Below are 23,020 nucleotides of genomic sequence, written 5' to 3'. Positions count from 1 at the left end.
ACGAATTGAGGATATTTTCGCCTCGCTATCTGGAGGTAAACGCTTCACCAAAATTGATCTAGCCCAGGCGTACTTGCAAATGGAGGTAGAAGAAGCTTCGAAACATTACCTTACGATCAACACTCATAAAGGTCTCTATCAATACAACCGGCTGGTGTTTGGAGTAGCCTCGGCTCCGGCTATCTGGAAAAGGGCGATGGATCAGGTCCTGCAAGGGATTCCAGGGACCCAGTGTTATTTGGATGACATCTTGGCCACGGGCGAAAATGACGGTGATCGCCTCGCCAACTTGGAGAAGGTGCTCACCAGATTAAAGGAGTATGGGCTACGAGCTAATCGCCACAAGTGCGAGTTTTTCCAGAAACAGATCTCGTATTGTGGCCACGTCATCGATGAAGAGGGGTTACATAAGTCCCCTGACAAGATTGAGGCAGTAGTCAAGGCTCCAGCACCGGAAAATGTGTCGCAACTGAGGTTGTTCCTTGGGCTGGTAAACTACTACCACAAGTTCTTATCAAATTTGTCAATGGTATTACACCCGCTGAACACCCTACTGCAAATAGGGGTACCATAGAAGTGGGATGACGAACGTAGACAAGCTTTCCAGAAGTGTAAAGAATTTATCACATCAAAAGAGGTGTTGGCCCATTTCAACCCAGCACTACCAATTCGTTTGGCATGTGATGCATCACCCTACGGTATCGGAGCGGTGCTGTCGCACAAATTCCCAGATGGGTTGGAGAGGCCAGTAGCCTTTGCATCTCGGTCACTAACCTCAGCCGAGCGCAACTACGCCCAGATTGACATGCAGGCCCTCAGCCTAGTATGGGGAGTAAAAAAATTCAACCACTATCTGCATGGGCAGAAGTTTACCTTGCTGACTGACCACCAACCACTTGTCTCCATCATTAATCCTAAGAAGGGCGTTCCAGTGATGACTGCACAGCGGTTACAAAGATGGTCCCTGTTTCTAGGGGCGAATCAATATGAAATAGAATATAAAGGCAAGAAACAGCATGGGAACGCTGATGGGCTATCGCGCCTGCCACTGCCTACTGTGGAGGAAGCACCAGCAGTGGACCCTATCGAGATATTTTATTCATCAATAATTGAACGATTGCCAGTAACAAACGCGGATACAGAGAAGGAGACCCGCAATGATCCAATGCTGTCACGGGTATATGAATTGACGGTGAGGGGATGGCCAACACATGGCGACTCACTGTTGCCAGCATTCTCATCCAGAAGAGAACAGCTGTCAGTATGCCAGGGGACAGTGATGTGTGGATCCAGAGTGGTGATTCCACCCAAGTTAAGGGAGAGAGTGCTAAATGAGCTACATGAAGGTCATCTGGGGGGAGTGAAAATGAAAAGCCTTGCTAGGGCTTATGTGTGGTGGCCGGGAATCGATCAACAAATCGAAGACCTAACTAAGAGCTGCTTAGGATGCCAGAAAGTCCAAAATGCACCACCACATGCCCCTCTACACCCATGGGAGTGGCCCGCCTCTCCATGGCAACGGGTGCATATTGATTTCGCTGGTCCATTCATGGACTCAATGTTCTTAATAGCAGTGGATGCTCATTCAAAGTGGCCTGAGGTGATAAAAATGTCTTCAACCACTACAGAGAAAACGATTGCAGTCCTACGGACCATATTTGCCAGAAACGGTTTGCCAGAGCAGATTTGCTCTGATAATGGACCACAGTTTGTGTCCGACGAGTTCCAAAAATTCATGAAAAGGAATGGGGTAAGGCATTACACATCCGCCCCGTATTATCCAGCCACAAATGGATTGGCTGAGAGGTTCGTACAAACCTTTAAGACGGCGATAAAGGCCATGTGCGACGATGAAATTCCACTACAGCATAAGATGGGCAATTTCTTATTAGCCTACCGAAACGCGACACATGCAGTTACCAACCAGACCCTGGCCATGATGTTCTTTAACCGAAGGTTGAGATCTCGTCTGGACTTGCTCAGACCAAATGTGTGAAGAAATGATGAGGGCAAACAATTCCAGCACATCAATGAGAAGCCGACAAGGAGCTTCAGTGTAGGGCAACCAGTCTTGGCCCGTGACTATCGAACAGAGAAGTGGCAACCCAGAACGATATGTACAAGGCAGGGGCCATTAATGTACACAGTGGATGTCGGGGAGAACATTGTGAGACGCCACGTCGATCAGATCTTAGCGTCACAGGAAGGCGTCAACCCCATGTCTCGAGTACCTGGGGATGAACCCGACACACCGGTAGCATCTACTTCAGACCCAGTAGCAGTGGAACCCGATGAACTACCCGATGAAAAGGGGTCAGAATCGCCTCTGCACCAAGAACAAGAACCTCTGGAAAGGCGCTATCCCGAAAGGGTCAGGAAGCCGCCCCAAAGACTGAATCTATAAATGGACTTTTGTTGTTTAATGTACATGTTGAAATGTTAATTGTTATTTGAATATTAGGGGTATTACTAATCTAAAAGGGGAGGAATTGTAGTGTATGTGCCTTTAAGGCAGAACTACTTTTACATCTCCTGTATACTGTAGTACCGGCAGTGACCACACCGGTATATAAGCTTTGCGCATGCCTCTGTACCCCCAGTCTAGAGACTACCCTCCTCCAGTAAAGACCTGTTATTTGTTAATGTACAGCATCCGTGTGATTATTTAATAATAGCATATCCACTGAACCATGGATCCAACAGTTAACAGGCAGTTTTTTGCCTAATCCCTATTTTTAATGCTGAAGTGTGAGATTCCCGAAGGCTCCAAACCACGCCAAGTTTGTGAGGCGGGCCGTCGGGTTGAAGGACTTAGAGGGGTCGAGATGTCGGTGTTCAGGTGAGTGATGTGTGCATGAGTGCAAAGGTAAGTGTGTTTGGTGTGTCTAAAGTGTTTTAAAGAAGTTTAAATTACCTTTTCTTACCTTTTCAGCCTTCCTTCCTTTAGGTCTCGGGAGTCCCTCATCTCATCGGCACAGAAAGCAGAATGGCTGCGAACTGTCAAAAGTGACAGCCTTCAGCTTTCTGTGCAGGAGAGATTTCTAACTGAGTCTGTGGAGAAGGACTCAGGTTAGAAATAAGACTGTCAGTGTTTGACAGCTTCAAACAGCTGTGAAACGCTGATATTTCATCTGTCAAAACCTCTTGACAGATGACATTTCAGTCTGTGACGTCACCTGTTGCCGGGTGGCCCTTAATTTGCCTGCTGAGCCCACTGGGCGTGCTCAACAAGGTCAATCAAGTTAAGATCGCGTGGATTGGCCACATCTCGATGGAGGTGGGACTACAACCCCGAAAGTTGTAGTCCCGCCTCCTACCCGACTCCTGAATGAAAATCCAGCCCATAGAGTGCAAAAGCCAGGAAGTTATGCTAAACCTTCATAAATCACTGGTTAGGCCCCAGCTGAGTATTGTGTTCAATTCTGGGCACCGCACTTTAGGAAGGATGTCAAGGCCTTGGAGAGGGTGCAGAGGAGATTTACTAGAATGATGCCAGGGATGAGGGACTTCAGTTACGTGGATAGACTGGAGAAACTGGGGCTGTTCTCCTCAGAGCAGCGCAAGTGAAGGGGAGATTTAATAGAGGTGTTCAAAATCATGAATGGTTTTGATAGAGTAAATAAGGAGAAACTGTTTCCAGTGGCAGGAGGGTCGATAACCAGAGGGCACATATTTAAGATGATTGGCAAACGACCCAGAGGGGAGATGAGGAAAAACATTTTTCCGCAGCGAGTTGTTGTGATCTGGAATGCGCTGCCTGAAAGGGCGGTGGAAGCAGATTCAATAGTAACTTTCAAAAGGGAATTGGATAAATACTTGAAGGAAAAAATTTACAGGACTATGGGGAAAGAGCAGGGGGTCTGGGACTAATTGGAGAGCCTCTTTCAAAGACCGGCACAGGCACAATGGGCTGAATGGCCTCCTTCTGTGCTGAATCCTTCTATGATTCTATATAGGTCCAGCATTTTCTGATAGAATCTTACAGAGAGAGTCCATTTGGCCCATTGAGCCTGTGCCTGCTCTCCAATTAGTCCCTCTCCCCCCTGCTCTTTCCCCAGAGTTCTGCATTTTCTTTCCTTTTCAAGGTTATATCAAATTCCCCTTTTGAAAGTTACTATTGAATCTGCTTCCACCGCCCTTCAGGCAGCGCGTTCCAGATCACAACAGTTGAGTTTGGTTTTTTTCTTTTAACCCTACACAGTTATCATCTTTTTAATATTGAAATAATATTTTGACAATGCATTAATGCCCCAAATTGTACAGATACTAGAAGACAGTCATTTGGTTCCAAATATTAAAGACTATCTAATAATATTCCTGAAGCTGAGGTTTATGTCATTTGAACATGAGTAAACGCAGATCTATTACTGGAAGCTTAGCATGGACCAGTTTGTAAAGAGCAGGCGTTAGCTCCTCGGTCATGTATGTAAGGGGTGTGATGCCTGTTTCAGGTGGGCGCCCCGGATGCCTGAGAAATAGCCTAACCCAATCTCAGTCGGATATTTTTTAGACGTCCTTGGGGCACAGGGAGTTGGGCCTCATTGCGTCTGTTTCATGCCCGTGAAGCAGGCGCGAGGTCCAATTTCTACCCTACATTTCTTCTGTTGCCTAGGCCCTAAGCTCTGGAATTCCCTGCCTAAACCTCTCCGCCTCTCTACCTCTCTTTCCTCCTTTAAAACGCTCCTTAAAACCTACCTCGTTGACCAAGCTTTTGGTCACCTGCCCTAATTTATCCTTATGTGCCTCGGTGTCAAATTTTTTTGTCTTAAAATACTCCTGTGAAGCGCCTTGGGACGTTTTACTATGTTAAAGGCGCTATATAAATGCAAGTTGTTGTTGTTGTTACATTGTCAAGAAACTAGAATGGCCTACTTTTCAGCACTGAGGTATTGCATCACCTTCCAACCCAACCATCCTTCAATATGGCTTTCTTCTTTCTTACAGCATAGGTTGAGCGGTTCACACCCTTAAAGCACCATCAGCAAGAGCAACTTCACAAATTCTCTTTGTAATAACTTCTCACACATTTACTCTCTTTCTGGAGGCTTGAAATTGCAACCAATTACTTGATCAAATTGGAGGCTGCCTGCTATTGCCGCAGGGAATTGTTTAACAGCCACTTTCAGCTGTTGTGTCTGGAGCGGGTGGATTGATGTAGAAGGACACATGATTCAAAACTCTCTCACCTACAGACTGACAGTATTCCTTCCCGAAATCTACACCTGGGAAAAGGTCAGAACCTCACTATACTAGTTGAAAAGTGTTTCATTTTAAACCGCACATCTGGCTGATAAAAAGGGCAAGTTCTAGAGGGAGGCTCGAGGGACATATTTGCTCCATTTACAGCTGTGCTGTTTGGTGTAGGGAGCAGACTAGATTAACTGATCCTATTACAAAGGTTGTCAAGCACAGCTTAAGGAGATCAGCATCAGGCTAACAGAAACAATATTTTCTACCCTTTTCAGCTAATGGTTCGTTTATCACTGCCTTCAAGGTGTAAAAAGGAGGCAGAAAACAGGGAAATGAGAACAAGCACCCCTCATTAAATCAGCTGTCGAAGACAAGTATACGTCACGGTAATACTGCAGGGAAAATTTGACACAAGTATTTACTGACAATGCTGTCAGGGAGACGAAGGAAGCCAAAGGACTTATTCAAAAAGAGGAAAAATTCTGATTTATTTGTGTAATACACATTTTCAATGGCCTCAAATTTCCTAGGTCGCACTCATGTCAAAATGTACGGCGGTTTCTGCGCCAATCTTGCCGACAGGAACTTTCGCCAAAATTTCCTACGGAGCTCATTTGCATACACCGGAACGTAAAAAGCAACGTAGAATAGCGCAACCAATAGGGATAATAACAGCTGGGCTGCTGTCCTGGCGTCTCGCTCTCGGAGCCTCTCGTCTCTGTTGCTCCTCCTCCGCTGCCATTATTTGCCCACTGGGATGGCAGTTCCAGCTGCTTCGTCCTTCTGAACGAGTGAGGGAGTGGGATTGTCCAACAAGCTTCGAGTGCACCGAGACTGACAGCGCTTTGGTTAAGTGTAGTGCAATTCTCAGTTAGTGTATATTGGTAAAGATTTGCAACAAAAATACCTCAGCAGCAGCGCAAATGATTAAGGAAATTCGTGCGATGTTTCCGTGTAAACCCGGCATAAATCAGTCACGTGCAAATTTCTTTGGAAAACAATGGCACAGCTCTGCTCTTACACTGTAGTTACACTGAAAAGTTCCAGGAAATTCTGGACTATAGGCACAGCTAATAGCAGAAACTCCAGAGCATACAAATTCGAGGTAATCTGTGGGTACCATTCAGCGATAAATGCTAAAGGCACAATTCTCTGATACACACTGAAAGTACCAGACTGCGATACATACCGAGGACATCGTTCTATAATAAACGGTGCAGAAACTATTCTAAGGTACACATTGCTGTATCATTCAATGATATTACGGTTACCGTTCGATGAAGCACATTTCGGACAGTATGCTGTGATACTGCGCCAGTGCTATTCTGTCATAGTGTATAGAATTACAAAGAATCTACAACACAGACACAGCCTATTTGACCCAACTGCTCTAGGCTGGTGTTTATCGTCCACACAAGCCTCCTCCCACTCTAATTATCTCTTCCCACTCTGCCCCCTTAACATAGATACATAGATACATAGAAGATAGGAGCAGGAGTAGGCCATTCGGCCCTTCGTGCCTGCTCCGCCATTTAATGAGATCATGGCTGATCCTTTAATTCAGTATCCCGTCCCCGCCTTCTCTCCGTAACCCTTAACCCCTTTTGCCCGTAGAAATATATCTAATTCCCTCTTAAATATATTTAATGAGCTGGCGTACACTGCCCTCTGTGGCAATGAGTTCCACAGGTTCACCACTCTCTGAGTGAAGAAATTCCCCCTCATCTCTGTCCTAAATGGTTTAGCCCTTATCCTTAAATTATGTCCTCTAGTTCTGTTCTCACCCGCCAAGGGAAACATTCCTTCTGCATCCAGTCTGTCTAGACCTGTCAGAATTTTATACACTTCTATGAGGTCCCCTCTCAATCTTCTAAACTCCAGTGTGTACATCCCTAAACTACATAGTCTCTCCTCATAGGTCATTCCCGCCATTCCTGGTATCAGCCTGGTGAATCGCCGCTGCACCCCCTCCATGGCAAGAACATCCTTCCTCAGATGAGGCGACCAAAACTGTACACAGTACTCGAGGTGTGGTCTCACCAGTGCCCTGTACAGCTGCAGCAAGGTATCCCTGTTCCTGTATTCTAACCCTTTTGCTATGAAGGCCAGCATACCGTTTGCCTTCTTGACCGCCTGTTGCACCTGCATGCTCGCCTTCAGTGACTGGTGTACAAGAACACCCAGGTCTCTCTGTACTTCCCCCTCTCCCAATCTATTGCCATTTAAATAATAATTTGCCCTCCCGTTCCTGCACCCAAGGTGGATAACTTCGCACTTGTCCACATTATAGTGCATCTGCCATTTATCCGCCCAATCGCCCAGTCTGTCCAAATCGCTCTGGAGCTTCCTGGTCTCTTCCTCTGAGCCCACCCCACCTCCTAGTTTAGTGTCGTCTGCAAATTTGGAAATGCTGCATCCGACTCCCTGATCCAGGTCATTAATGTAAATTGTGAACAGCTGGGGGCCCAGGACAGATCCCTGTGGTACCCCACTTGTTACTGCCTGCCATTCAGAAAATGAGCCGTTTATTCCAACTCTCTGTTTTCTATCTGACAGCCAGTTCCCTATCCACGCCAAAACTTTCCCCTTTATCCCATGAGCCTCAATTTTCCATGCTAATCTTTTATGTGGGACCTTATCGAAGGCCTTTTGGAAGTCCAGGTACACCACATCTACTGGCTCTCCCCCATCTATTCTACCAGTTACTCCCTCAAAAAATTCCAATAGATTAGTCAAGCACGATTTACCCTTTGTAAATCCATGTTGACTCTGTCCTATCCTGTCCCCATTTGCTAAGTGCTCCGCTATTTCATCCTTAATGATGGACTCCAGCATTTTGCCCACAACTGATGTAAGGCTTACAGGTCTGTAATTACCTGCTTTTTCCCTACCCCCCTTTTTGAATAGTGGGGTAACGTTAGCTACCCTCCAATCCATCGGCACTGTTCCCGAGTCTAATGAATTCTGAAAAATCATCCTTAGTGCATCCGCTATCTCTAGGGCCACCTCCTTCAGTACCCTAGGATGCATGTTATCAGGCCCTGGGGATTTGTCCACCTTCAATCCCTTTAGCTTCCTTAACACCATATCCTTAGAGATATTGATTTGCGTCAGTTCCTCCTTTGCCAATGTCCCTATTTTTCCCGATATCCCAGGGAGGTTTTTTGTGTCTTCCTTCGTAAAGACTGACCCAAAGTATGCATTTAGTTGATCTGCCATTTCCTTATTTCCCATTATATATTCCCCCGTATCTGACTGCAATGGACCAACTTTGGTTTTCACCAGTCTTTTCCTTTTGATATATTTATAAAAGCTTTTGGAGTTAGTTTTTATATTTTCCGCCAGCTTGTTTTCGTAAGCTATTTTGCCCCTCTTGATCATGCCCTTTGCCCTCCTTTGCTCTATCTTAAACTGTTCCCAATCTTCCGCTCTGGCGCTTTTTTTGGCTATTTTATACGCCCTATCTTTGGATTTTATGCTGTCTCTAATTTCCCCTGTTATCCACGGTTGAGTCACCTTTTTAGATTTCCTTTTATGCCAGATTGGTATAAACAATTTTTGCAATTTTGTCATTCTATCTTTAAATGTTTGCCATTGTTTATCTACCTCCAGTCCTCTCAGGAACGTTGTCCAATCAGACCTACTCAGTTCCCGTCTCATGGCATCATAATTCCCCTTGTTTAAATTCAGGACCTTAGTCTCTGAGTCAATTTCTTCGCTCTCCATTTCGAGTGAGAAATCGATCATGTTATGATCGCTCTGACCCAAGGGTCCCCGTACAACAAGATTACTGATTAGTCCCTTCTCATTGCACAGTACCCAGTCCAATATAGCCTGTTCCCGAGTTGGTTCCTCGACATATTGATCCAGATAACCATCCCTTAAACACTCAAGGAATTCCTCCTCCTCATTATTTTTACTGATTAGGCTAGTCCAATCTATATGTAAGTTAAAGTCACCTATGATGACAGCTGTGCTCTTATTGCACGCTTCTCTAATTTCCCTCGTGATGCCCTCCCTAACCTCTATTTTACTATTTGGAGGCCTATATACCACTCCTATTAATGTTTTTCGCCCCTCGCTATTTCTTAGCTCCACCCATATAGATTCTGTATTAACTGAGTTAATATCCTTCCTTTCAATTGCATTTATCCCCTCTTTTACTAGCAATGCTACCCCTCCTCCCTTTCTTTTTTGTCGATCCTTCCTAAATACTGAATACCCCTGTATGTTAAGCTCCCAGCCCTGCTCACCCTGCAACCATGTTTCCCTCAGGCCTCTAACCCCCCTTTAAATGCATCAATGCTATAGAAACATAGAAAAAATAGGAGCAGGAGTCGGCCATTCAGACCTTCGAGCCTGCTCCGCCATTCAATATGATCATGGCTGATCCTCTATCTCAATACCATATTCCCGCTCTATCCCCATACCCCTTGATGTCTTTTGTGTCTAGAAATCTATCTATCTCCTTCTTAAATATATTCAGTGACTTGGCCTCCAGAGCCTTCTGTGGTAGAGAATTCCACAGGTTCACCACCCTCTGAGTGAAGAGATTTCTTCTCATCTCAGTCCTAAATGTCCTACCCCGTATCCTGAGACTGTGACTCCTCGTTCTAGACCCCCCAGCCAGGGGAAACATCCTCCCTGCATCCAGCCTGTCTAGCCCTGTCAGAATTTTATACGTTTCAATGAGGTCCCCTCTCATTCTTCTAAACTCTAGTGAATACAGGCCTAGTCGACCCTATCAGCTTCAACCGCTTCACCTGGTAGCGAGTTCCACTCTCTGTGTAAAGCAATGCCTCCAAAATTCTTCATTTGATCTTATAGTGACGATTTTATATTTATGCCCCCTCATTCTGGGATCACCTACAAGTGGGAACAATTTCTCCACGTCCACCCTATCAAAGCCCTTCATCATTTTAAAGACCTCTTTCAGGGCTCCTCTTAGTCTTCTCTTTTCCAAAGAAAAGAGCCCCATGTGCTTAGTCTATACTAACAGTTACTACAGCACCATTCTATACTGCACCCCGCGTACCACCCTGTGATATACCATTCTGTAAAGGCCTCCATAGTTATCCGTCATTCCATCATACTCCTGACTTGTGTCTTGTAGATGGTGGAAAGGCTTTGGGGAGTCAGGAGGTGAGACACTCACCGCAGAATACCCAGCCTCTGACCTGCTCTTGTTGCCACAGTATTTATGTGGCTGGTCCAGTTAAGTTTCTGGTCAATGGTGACCCCCAGGATGTTGATGGTGCGAGATTCGACAATGGTAATGCCATTGAATGTCAAGGGGTGGTGGTTAGATGCTCACTTGTTGGAGATAGTCATTGCCTGGCACTTGTGTGGCATGAATGTTACCTGCCACTTATCAGCTCAAGCCTGAATGTCGTCCAGGTCTTGCTGTATGCGGGCATGGACTGCTTCATTATCTGAGGAGTTGCGAATGGCACTGAATACTGTTAAAAGGGGATCCCCAGCACACAGCAGCAGTGATGTCACTAAACTCTCTAAGCAGCCAATCACATTAAAGAATTCTCACAGGCAGCAAACCAGGAAATAAAAAGTGCTGATTAACATTTCACTTTTTAAAACTTTTACAGAGAGCAAAATAAAGATTGAGACATACACATGGGGATTAAGTTAGAAGCTGAAATATCATAAGCAAACTTTAAAAAAATATTTAAAAATATTTGAAAAATCTGGTCATTTTTATCAGAATGGAGAAATTTGACATTCCACAAATATGAAATTAGTTTTTCAGGGCCAGAACAGTTGTTCAGCAGTCAATCTGCTGTTAAAACCCCAGCTACACCTATTTCAACAAGACTTAACTTTTTATGGGGTATTTAACAGCAATATTACAGCGGAAAAGGGGAAGTTTCGTCAGTTGAAGCGATTTCACTGATTACCGGCTCTGAGTTCCACAGCGCCGCCTGTGTTGGAGCGGAGAATGACTGACTGCAACTTCAGGATTTCCGCGTTTATCTGTGCATGCGCTAAATCCTGAAGTTACGGACAGTTTCAGAGGGGCAATGACAGTGAACGCTGACAGTTTCGCCGTCATTACCCACCGCAAAATCCATGCCTTCATTTCCATTGATTATTTATGAAACATTTTAATAAGGAGTTTAGTTTTGTATATCATTAATTTACAAGATCCCTTATTTGCAATTATTTCACCATGTTCAAAAATTATGCAAATTATTTGTAGAACAAAATAGTTTTAAGATGTCACAAGTAAATGTTTTGCATGCCCTAAGAAGTTAATTAACTATTCAACCAGCACCCATCATTTTTATTGCTATTTCAATTCATAGATCGAATGATATCTGATCTCTAGCTGTGTAATATTAAAGTTCAGAATAGAAGAGGTTGAGGGGGAACTAATGGAGGTTTTCAGAGGGTAAATAATATAAGAACATAAGACGCAGAGCAGGAGTCGGCCATTCGGTCCCTCGAGCCTGCTCCGCCATTCAATAAGATCATGGCTGATCTGATCTTGGCCTCAACTCCACTTCCCTGCCCGCTCCCCGTAACCCTCGACTCCCTTAATGAATAACTGTTTTGACTGATTAGCAAATCAGTAAATTATAGACTCAGGATTATCGGCAGAAGAACAAAGGAGGAAGTTAGAAGAGTTTTGTTTCACACAAAAGGTTATTGGAACATGGACTGCCTTACCACAAGTGGCTGTTCAGGTAGAGGTTAGTACATCAATTAATGGAGAGTTGGATCAATATTTGGAAAGGAAGAATATAAAAGGATAAAGGGAATGGACAGGAAACGGATTTGGAGTAGCTGGCTCTATTGGAAGAGCTGGCATAGGCATAGGCTCAATGGACTGAATCGACTCCTTCAGTGCTGGGGTCCTATCCACAGCACACTGGGGGAGAACCACTTTGCAGCCAGATGTGATGAGTCACGAGCATGTTAGTTTTGATCGCATTTACGATGTCGCTTTGCGCAGCAGCGGAGCACTTTGACCCCCCGCTGCATTTTAAACTGATCAGTCCAATGATTTCTGGACTCGTACCTGAAAAATCAGCACTTTAGCACAGACTTAAAATTTTTCCTTCAAGAAGGACATTAAATAACTCAACATTAAAGAGAAATGATTATGTCGTGGAAAATGATATGTTGTTGAATGCATTTTTGCAATGAGTTCCACAGTTTAAATGTACACATAGATTCCCTTGTCACTTTTCAACAGTAAATATTGGATAAAAGCTAATAATTTGTACACATCTGGTACGATTTAGATACAGTACATACTTTGTCTCATTCACACACATCTGGCACTATTTGGTTCATGTATCAACTTTTGTACATGTATATGGTAAACTGGGGATCATGTACACTCACATTAATGGAGGAACTGATGTTGGCGAGCTAAACGAACTGCACTGCTGATGGAAGAGCTGGAATTTATTTTTCCAGTATCCCATTTTGGGCAGAGCTGTTTTATAAATGGCACATGTCATCTACGAAGGTCTCATAGCGCTTATATGAAACATGTGTGAAAAGTGCTATACAATGGAGCCCGTTTAAGTATAACAGCCAATAGCCAGCAAAAACTTTTTCACTTGTATGGGCCATTCTCTTCAGCAATCTGCAACCATAAGTCAGAAGAGAGAGATAACGTACGTATTTAGGTGCTAATCTTCTCATTTAAGTTTTATGATGTCTTCTCTACATGGCCTCCTATTTCCAAGTTCCTAACTCAGTCTTTGCCTCGCTGCGATCCCGATTCCTGCTGTCTCTGGTCTGGTTATTGAGCTGTTTGAGCTGCTGTGTTGAGCTGGTGTGGTAAATGGGGAACTGACTGTGGAATGAAAGGGAAACGGTTTGCCTCACTGTAGTTCAGCCATCTGTGACACTCCACTGGTGCACTGGTCGAATTTCACAACGGACTGGGATGCAGTGAGGCAGACACCCGCTTTTCGTGCATTTCACACTTGGTTGTCCATCCTCCCACTGTTTTCACTCAGTCACCAGTCTGTAATCCAATAGGTGAGTTCTTTATTTTCTTGTTACACCTACACTGCATTGAATGAACTTCACTTGCACAAGTATCGCGAATGATCAATCAGAATGACACTGTTGCAGATCCTGAATCAACCTATCAATAGCTCAGTTCAGTTGATTATGGCACATTTTAATTCAACTAAATGAGCTTGTGAACATTAGCCCTGAGTCTGCGGTCAGAGGCTTCCCGTGGGGAAACGCCTCCGATCCGCAAATAAAATGCCCGCCTACCTGGTGGTGCGGGAGGTTCGGAGACTCGCGGTCCTGGGCCTCTCCGGGTACCCGCGGGTAGAGGCCCCGCGTATCCCGGGGTTCAGGCGGTTCACAAGCACCCCTGGGATCACGTGGGCCGGCCCAACCAATGACAGAAGGGAATCCCCATTCATACTTTTGGAGATTCCGAATGTACAGAAACCCCGTGAGCATGAATGGGAACACCCCAAAAATACACCTAGACAGCAAATAAATAAATAAATCATCACATATTTTAAATTAATTAAAATGCCATTTAATTAAATATTTAAAACAACAATTTAATTTTTTGAGAAATAAATTTAAATATTTTAAAGGGGCTAAAAATAAACCGACCTTATTTCACAGGTGTTTTAATGTATAAATTATTGATAAAATTTAATTTTTCTGTTTTTTAAAACTCTTTACTCTGGTAAAAGCAGGCCTTACACTTGCTTTTACCAGGTGTAAGAATCTCACGGGCATTCGCTAACTCTCCGCCCGCAGAGGCCCTTTTCCCGGGGATGCGGGGGATCCATGCGCAGTGCATGCCTAAACCCGGAACTTGTGCGGGCCTCACGGGCACGTGCGCACCTTGTACACACCCATAGGGGCTGCAAACTCCGGCCTGATGTTCCCTGGAAGCTGTGCTTTGTTCCGCACGGGCTGTTGCTTTTAATGCTCGGTCCCTTTAAAGTTCTGAGCGTGCGCTGTGTTTACAGTGTAAAAGCCGGTGAGCGGCCTGTGCGGGACCTTCCAGATGACTACACGGCTCCGTGCGCCCGCTCCTTAGCAGGAACATTGCCTGTGACAAAACAGGGGTTCCTGCAATAATTTTTATATGACTTTAGATAGACAGTAAAATGTGATTTTAAACTGGCTCCAGCCTGCTGTCTCTCTACATAACGCCTATTGTTTCGGTGGCAATGGGAAACAGCACACATGTTTGCAGGATAATGGTAAATATCAGGAGATGAGCATCCAACCTCAACACAGTATAAGCTGAATTAAAGCATGGCTTAAAAAGGATTCCCACGACACAAGTCACAGCTAGAGTTCTGTCTGGAGATCAGAACTCCACGGATTAGAAATTCACATTCTCCACACAGAACTTTACATCGTCTGTGACTATTTCATCCAGGAATCCTGGTGCTTGTCAAGTTGTTTACGCAGTACATTATATAAAGGGCATTTAACCCCTTGTAGATTGATACAGCTTTAGTATTTTTATGCATTTTACTGTCAGTAACATGTTGGGCTTTCTGCTTCGTAGCAACAGTGTCGACACTTCCAATGTAATTTAGTGGCTGCAAAGCCCTTTGAGACAAGCTGAGGATATGAGAAACATTCTATAAATACAAGTCCTTTCATTCTACCTACCTGCAAATAAATCTTTTTAAGGAGACAGGAGAACATGGCAAGTATCCAATGTGATTTTACTTCAGTTATTTTATTCTGTTCTTATCAAGATGTAGGTTGTCAGTGTTGGGAAATGGAACACTTGCATTTCAGTGTCTGTGTCAAGCACTCCCCAATCAAGTAGAAGACCATTAGAGGCAAAGTAAAGCCCCCATTACTCTCACTGTTGCCAAGTCCCAAACTCGAAAAAGTAAACCCTTACCACATCAGCTTGTCCATCTCACACCTCAGCAATCCTGTGGCCTCTCACTGAGATGGTTAAATTGATTCGTGTGAATTTAAGGACAGTTTTGTGACATGAGCCTCTGCCTAAAACAACTGGATTGAGAGTGCCCAAAATTTCACACTGGAAATGTACTTAATTTTTTTTTTACAAATTCAAGATAGCAGTCCAAAAATAGATTAAAAAAACCTTACTGCAGGCAGATCCTAATAAGCAATCATCTGTACCTGCTATTGAGTGTCTGCTGCCCTGACACACTTCCACTCCACAGCGATACAAGCAGGCAGTGTAACCACAGCTTCTGACCCGCACCATCACTCATTATTGGTCAAACTGCACTAGCGTTGGAACAAGAGATGCTGTAGCTGACAATGAATCTCATAGACAAGCAGTGTGGCGCTCCTGCACAAATAGCCTAACATCTTCTGTTTCTGAAAATATGTTCCAGGCCTGTCAACTTGAATTGATTTCGACTAAGATGGAGTGATTTCAATTTAAAAGGTGAACTAGCAGGGAATAGCTGAGTGATACAGACCAGAAAAGCCTTAGGTTTGGTTCCTGGTCTATGGTCAGTTAGCCAATCTCACCTGGAACAATCATAAGGTTGTAACAATTGGTATATTTGCCTTTTGGCTACAGAATGGAAATCTTGGCTTGGCTTTCTGTAATTCTCATGCTGGAAGGGCTTGTGAGCTCAGGATTGGGCTTGGGTGTGATGCTCCCACAGCCGAATAGTCCGCTAATACCCACACCAATGGTGTCCATTTGGGTTAGGTACTACAGGGCAATCTGAGTTAACATCTTCAGGAGGGAATGGGGAGAAAACCGAATTAGAAAATTGATGAGAAGAGAGAAAAAAAAATCAAAAAATAAAATACTTCCCTCTTGAAAATAAACAGAACTCCACGGCCTAGAACTTTGGGCACGCCCATATTTGCTGCATGGGTGCACCCCTGCGCCTGAATGGTGAGGCCTGAAACACCCCCAATATTGGAGATTCAGAGGCAGCTCATTCTGCAAAGTGTGTTTGAAGACTGGAACGCTGTTGGTAGCAGCTGTCCTTGGGTCAGTGAGGCGAGCGGGGCGAGAGGTAGTGGGGACCGGGGAGGGGGAAATCGTTAGCCTGCATTCTTCTCACATGGGGTCAGGAGGAGCACTTCTGACCCTCCACGCACCACATTGAGGCAAGTATATATTTTTTAATTACTTTGTTGGTACCTGGAGTGCCTGAGCACAGCCAGCACTGGTAACTAATCTTGCGGTGTGGACCTCAAACAGGCGGCAGGCAATTATTTGCATATGCAAAGAGCCATGGCAGATGCAGTGTAACGTGGATAAATGTGAGGTTATCCACTTTGGTGGCAAAAACAGGAAGACTGATTATTATCTGAATGGCAATAGATTGGGAGAAGGGGAAGTGCAACGAGACCTGGGTGTCCTTGTGCACCAGTCGCTGAAGGTAAGCATGCAGGTGCAGCAGGCGGTTAAGAAGGCAAATGGTATGTTGGCCTTCGTAGCGAGAGGGTTCGACTACAGGAGCAAGGATGTCTTGCTGCAGTTGTACAGGGCCTTGGTGAGACCACACCTTGAGTATTGTGTGCAGTTTTGGTCACCTTATCTGAGATGGATGTTCTTGCCATGGAGGGAGTGCAGCAAAGATTCACCAGACTGATACCTGGGATGGCAGGAATGACGTATGAGGAGAGATTGGATCGATTGGGCTTATACTCGCTGGAGTTTAGAAGAATGAGAGGGGATCTCATTGAAACTTATAAAATTCTAACAGAACTAGACAGACTAAATGCAGGAAGGATATTCCCGATGGCCAGGGAGTCCAGAACCAGGGGTCACAGTCTAAGGATAAGGGGTAAGCCATTTAGGACTGAGATGAGGAGGACTTTCTTCACTCAGAGAGTGGTGAAACTGTGGAATTCTCGACCACACAAGGCAGTTGAGGCCAATTCATTAAATATATTCAAGAAGGAGTTGGATATATTTCTTAAGGCTAAAGGGATCAAGGGATATGGGGAGAAGGCAGGGACAGGGTACTGAGTTTGGATGATCAGCCATGATCTCATTGAATGGCGGAGCAGGCTCGAGGGGCCGAATGGCCTACTCCTGCTCCTATCTTCTATGTTTCTATGTTTCTAAGGCCTGTTTCAGGCGTGGGGACTGTGTGATGATTCTTTGGCATTTACCAATATGGCAGGTCACTGCACTCCTGGCTGATAATGAGCATGTACTTCCTGCCCGCCCTGTTGGAGGCTTAGGAGGCCGTGCAGTGCCAGAACATTGGGTGCTGCAGGACCATATTTACTAGGCCCGTGTGTTTAAATGGGTTTGTGGTCCTTTTTGGTCAAACTGATCATAAATCCCATTCCATGATGTCGAGAGTTCGGCGCTGCACACATACGATTGTTACCGTTATCAGCGCAGGTGCTGTCGGTTTTTCAAAGTCAGGGAAGCGCTTACTGGAGGGGCTTGCCTGCTGCCTCTGCAATGACATTCGTTTAGCAAATTGTGACTTTAATGAATGGGGAAAATGAAGCTCAGATTTCTCATTACTCTCAGCTTCCTCTAAAAAGGTAAACGGTAATTGGGTCGGAGTGAGCACTAGAACATTGGCAAGTGCATGTTAAATAACCACATACACTTGGAAATATAAAAAAGTGTCAGAAAAGAACAACTGGTCTCGCTGCCTTATGCTTAATGTAACACTGCTTCACAGAAACCACTGACTTTATCTTATTTCAATTAAATTCTGCTTCTAAACAAACAACCCTTTGATTTTCACGATCCATTCAGCTCATGTAGTATCTTATTTTTATTAAATTCAGACTTTAACTCACTTATTCAACAAAGGGTTTTTTAATTCACTACACTTACTTATTCCACTTTGGTAAATTATTTACAGTGTGAGGTACAATCCTCTCAAAATCAGATTTTATATTTTATATAAAATTAAGAAATGTCAATTTTACTTCATTCAAATAATTGGGAGCAGACTAACTGAACAAGTCACAATGTTGTTTTTGTGATGTGGGATTTGGGATTTTTACCTGAGTTTTGAAGTCACATTTTGCAATCCTGTCTATTTACAATTAATTGATGGGGATTGAATCAATTAGGATCTGTTTTGAATACACAGGATTCTGAGATTTTTACCAATGGTTTGAGAATCGCCCTTCTGCAATTCTATTATTTATCCGTGAACGGTGTAAATCAGTCACAATGAAACTGAAATAAATACAAGCCATTGTGGGGTGAATTTGACGATTTTGCGCTCCGTGTGCTGAGCTTTGTGTGACACGAGTGGATGTGGGGTATTTGAACACTGAGGTCAGTGAGCACACCCAACGTGCAGCCTCCGTCCATCCACTGTAATGGAGTTAAACCCCCTGTGCTATGAGCTGGGTGTGCTGTTCTCCTCATCCAAACCCTCACAAGCCCCGCCAACGCGCAACGCTCTGCACCAGGGAAGCTAAATCGTAAAATTTATGCCTCAGCATCTGCTTGTTCTAAAACTACCATGAGAGAGTGGGAATGTACACTTACTTTCAGGTGATTTTCAGGGCATATTTTGCAGCTCTGGCTATTGAGCTGCTGCTCACTGGCGCTTGACATTCATTGGGCTAAATTTTCACCGTGACACAGAGTCACAAACTGCTCATGGCAAGGCAAACGTGTTTTCCACCCTTCGTATTTATAGACCCTGTGAGCAGCGCTTTGTTCTGCACGGCCTGTTCTTTTTAATGCGCGGTCCCTTTAAATTTCTGCGCGTGCGCAGTGTTTACGGTGTAAAAGCCGGTGAGTGGCCCGCGCGGGACACTTGCAGATGACAGCGCGGCTGCACGCACATGCGCAGCTTAGCGGGAACATTGACCCTAACCCCTTTTCTCTGTGATTGGTACCAGGCATAGGCACGATCGGGCGAGTGGCCCCCTTCTGTGCTGTATCCATTCTACAAGAGGAGGAAGACCTAGTTGGAAGGGAAGGACAGTAACTTGTTCTGGGCCCGTCACTTGAGAATCTGCCCCTCTTTCAACCCGGAAACCAAGCTAAATTACAAGTCAAAACTGCGGTTTATGCTGCAATAAAACGTACTAAAAAAACTGGATGCTTGGATTAATGAATTAAAAAAACTATTAGTTCTGTTTAAAATGCGTAGCCAATACTTGTGTTAAAAAGAAGCCCAATGGGAAGGAAGGAGCGCTAACCTGACAGCAGCAGCTGACCTTTTAGTGCAACACTTGAACCAAGCAAAATCCTCTTCAACACTGCTCACAGGTTTAAACATAACTCGACTGTTAGCTTGTGCTGGAAGATGGTGAAAATAAAACATTGTATTGAAGGGCCATCGAGCTGGAACGTTAACTCCGTTTCTCGCTCCACAGATGCTGCCGGACCTGCTGAGTGTCTCCAGCATTTTCTGATTTTATTATATTGTACTTGTACTGAGAACAGAACTTGCGATGTTTAAATTGAATTTGAATATCATAATGCAGCAATGGAACACGTCAATTTAGAGGGAAAAAGGAATATTTTCATTTATAACGCATTTTATCATGACATCAAAGTGCTTCACACAGTAAGTTACATTTTCGACTGACTTGTTATGTAGCGAGAGGTGGCAGCCATTCTGTTCTAGCAATGATCCAGAAACAGCATTAACCTGAACAGTCAGTCACTTTTTATAGTAAGTTTTGGTTGAGGGAGGGATGTTGGACAGGAGAACTCCCTGCTCCCCCATGGGATCTTTGACATCACCTCTCCAGGCAGCCCGAAACCTTAGTTTAACATCTCATCTGAAGGAAGCTGCTCATGCCTCTGAACTCTGCATTCCCCACAGCTATGTGCGCGTCCTGTGCAAGGCCGGACCTTGTTCTTGGCCAGGGATAAACAACAATAATATTTGTACCATACCATGTTGAAAAATGTCAAAACACTTCATACAATCTATTACAGAATAAGTTTTAAAATAACACAGAATCACAGCTCAGTGGGCACTTTTACATTTCAGTAGTTCACAGCGGGAGAGAATGGTATCCGCACACTGATTGCTCTGATTACATTCCTAAAACCAACTCCCTATTTCAGACAGCAGAATGATACACTCATGTTTATACATTTCTGCTGTCAGGGTAAGGGAGCCAGTTTTAGCAATGTTAATCAGGGAGCGGATGCAAAAGTATTGCTATCGGAACTTCTGAAGTTCAAAGTGTTAAATTGTCTTTTAAATTGTGAGCTAGTGGGATGTATGGGATCTCTCTTTGGTTGAAGATTTACATGTGTACTTGTGGCTGCCTCTCTCATGCTTAGACTGGCTCAGGCTAACCTGGAATAACAGCCACCATTAGAGCCATTGATTTGCAGCGATTGGATAAGACCCATGAGATTCCCAAACTTATACCGTTGTTTTCAGGATTACATTCTCAATCCCGTCTGTTTATAGTCAGGGCCACTGGTTTGTGGTGACCTAAATAAGTCAAATTTTGCTTTTATTATTTGAAATTCAGGATATTTTCAGGGTTTTCGCTGTTGTTCGGGGATCAAATTCTCCAATTACCTCCATTTTTCAATGAAAACCGTAAATCGATCAGATTGCCACTGACCGTTTGTCAATGTTTACAAAACTGCAGCACAACTTTAATCAAATATCTGTAACCATTCAGTTTAGACCTTCTAATAGACCTAAGGTGAATTCACATTAGAGCAACACATTTCGGATTAAGCAACATCTGAGACATATATACAAAAAATGCAATAACATTGTATTTGCTATTTCGGTTCACTGTGTAATATGGCGGCTCCAGAACCGGTGTGTTAGCCCATGAACCAAGACATCGTTCTTTGAAATCAACCAATAAGCAACATCTGATTTTAACATTGTGCCCAGTCAAGTTACCAAGGTTTATAAAATTTGTCCCAAAAAGATTTTTTTTAACCCATAATAAAATGAATCCGATTTTAAACGGTCGCACAGTCTACAGCACGGTCTGCAAATGTGTTTCCCCAATCAGTACAATCGTAAACTTCCTTTAACTGCATCTTTTTATTAAACTGTTGCTAACAGCAAATAGCGAAGAATTATTCCAATAAAGTACGAGATAAAATACATAAATTACTCTAACAAAATTCAACAAAAAAATCACAGTCGGCAGAAAAAGGTGCAATCAAAAATAAAAAGGATCACTTAATGGCGATGAAGGGGCAGTAAAGAGAAGGAAAAGAGGGAGAGAGAAGGAGAGTAAGAAGGAGAAGGGATTACCTTTGTAGGAGAGCTTCAGTCTTGGAACATTGTTCTTCCCATTCTGACACTTCACTCCAGCTGGAAGCAGCAGACTGGAGAACAGTGCGAGAGTCCCAGTGAGCCAGGCCATGCTGTGCAGCTTGTTCCTGTGAAGCTTCAGTGCAGCGTCTCCGGACTATAAACCTCAGGCAGTCAGAGGAAGCCTAGAACCTGCAGGTGACAGGTGAACAAAGTCAGCGTGGTGCAAATGGCTGAGCCAGCCTCTACCGGCAGCTTTCCCTTCTAACAACTGCTCATTCCACCAGTCAAGTGGAATAATACTCTACACACCCAGTTTAATGACCACACTCAGCTAGATGCCAGATTATGTGGTACAACTGTGAAGCCTTTTCTTTGGAAACATAAAGCTATTGAACGCTGCAGCGCTGTTTCTTGGGGAGCGCCTTTTATTTACTCTGCTCCTTTTAGCTACTGGCTTCAGTTAATCCTGCTCCTTGGCTTCACTTCACTGAACGCAGGCAGGCACAAGGACCTTCCACTTTTCTGACTGAAGGCAGTCGATGCTGAGCTCTACAGACAGGGTTTGTTTCTCTCTGTACTAAAGCCTAGCTGACAATAGAGCAGTAAACCTATACAACTCACTCCTCCCATGGTGTTGCTGCACTGCTGGGAGAGAGAGAGAGCGAGAGAGAGAGGGAACAGTCTCGTCCCTACAGCTTCCGAAGGACACCCCTGTCAGGATATCAGTGCAATTTAACTGGCTGGGATTGCTTCTGAAAGACAGGATAAAGGAAGCCATTCACTTATGATGTGCTTCATTTTCCAAATGAAAATAATAAAAGATAACTTACTCATCTCTGCAGAATAAATGAAAGGTTGGTTTGCACCTTAACAAGAGCTACTATAGATGATTCATGCTTCTCACAAGTACTAGTCCCTATTGGTTGAGTCATTTAACCTCTGTCTATTCTGCACAGTGGAATCAGCATTTCTTTTCAGTTGTTCCATTGTGGCGTTATGATATTCAAATTAAACAAATCATCAATTTTGGTAGTTCCCACACTTTCTCTTAATCCCCAGAACTTCACTGCCTGGGGCAGTGGGCTAGAATTAAACCCTTTAATATGGCACAGTGACAACAGTGGTGTGTATATATGCACTTGCTCTCCCTGTCTCTTTCTCTCTGACATGCTCACACATGTCTCTCTCTCTCTCTCTCTCTAGCTAACTGGAATCAGCTTATGAGCTACTTTGGGCTCGTTTCATGTTCGCAGACTCTGGCTTACAGAACTGGACAGAAAAAAGGAAAACAAAACAACAGTTGATTTCTTTCCCCGACGAATATTCTGCAGAAGGAGCTCGTTCTGGTTCATCCTGCCACCCTGTGGTATTCTGTGCTTTAACCTTTCACGGGCAGAAATAAAGCATGGCCATCTAAGTGAGAGACAAAAATGCCATTGTTTATTCCAATCAGTCCAAACCAGGCAATCCAGAGAAGAACTGAGATGCTCACTGAATGCAAATAAAGGCAGGTTAGTTTGAGCCGGGAAAAATGCTCGGAGACTGTGGTCTTTAGCCTTCAGCGACTGTGAATTCCACCAAAAAAGCACAAAAACACAAAAAGCTTCTATAAGGTTACAATAGGTCACCTTCAGCGAAAACACCGTGGTTTGCAGCAA

General features: G+C 44.1%; 1 protein-coding gene across 9 annotated transcripts in view; it reads right to left on the bottom strand.

Moving 5' to 3' along the window:
• LOC147105921 (semaphorin-3A-like) overlaps positions 1-23,020 on the bottom strand; it is a 553,051-nt gene that overhangs the window by 317,004 nt on the left and 213,027 nt on the right. For all 9 annotated transcript variants that reach the window (XM_086010848.1, XM_086010849.1, XM_086010841.1 and 6 more), the window contains one exon: positions 21,360-21,551. In XM_086010848.1, the coding sequence (XP_085866974.1) occupies positions 21,360-21,471 (112 nt within the window). In that variant the 5' untranslated portion in view covers positions 21,472-21,551. The remainder of the gene's footprint in view (positions 1-21,359; positions 21,552-23,020) is intronic.

Source organism: Somniosus microcephalus, chromosome 17, assembly GCF_052327205.1.
Source record: "Somniosus microcephalus isolate GS21.2 chromosome 17, FLI_Smic_1.0, whole genome shotgun sequence".
NCBI lineage: Eukaryota > Metazoa > Chordata > Chondrichthyes > Squaliformes > Somniosidae > Somniosus > Somniosus microcephalus.
The sequence above is the reverse complement of the archived record's forward strand: the minus strand, read 5'-3'. Positions and strand labels throughout refer to the sequence as shown.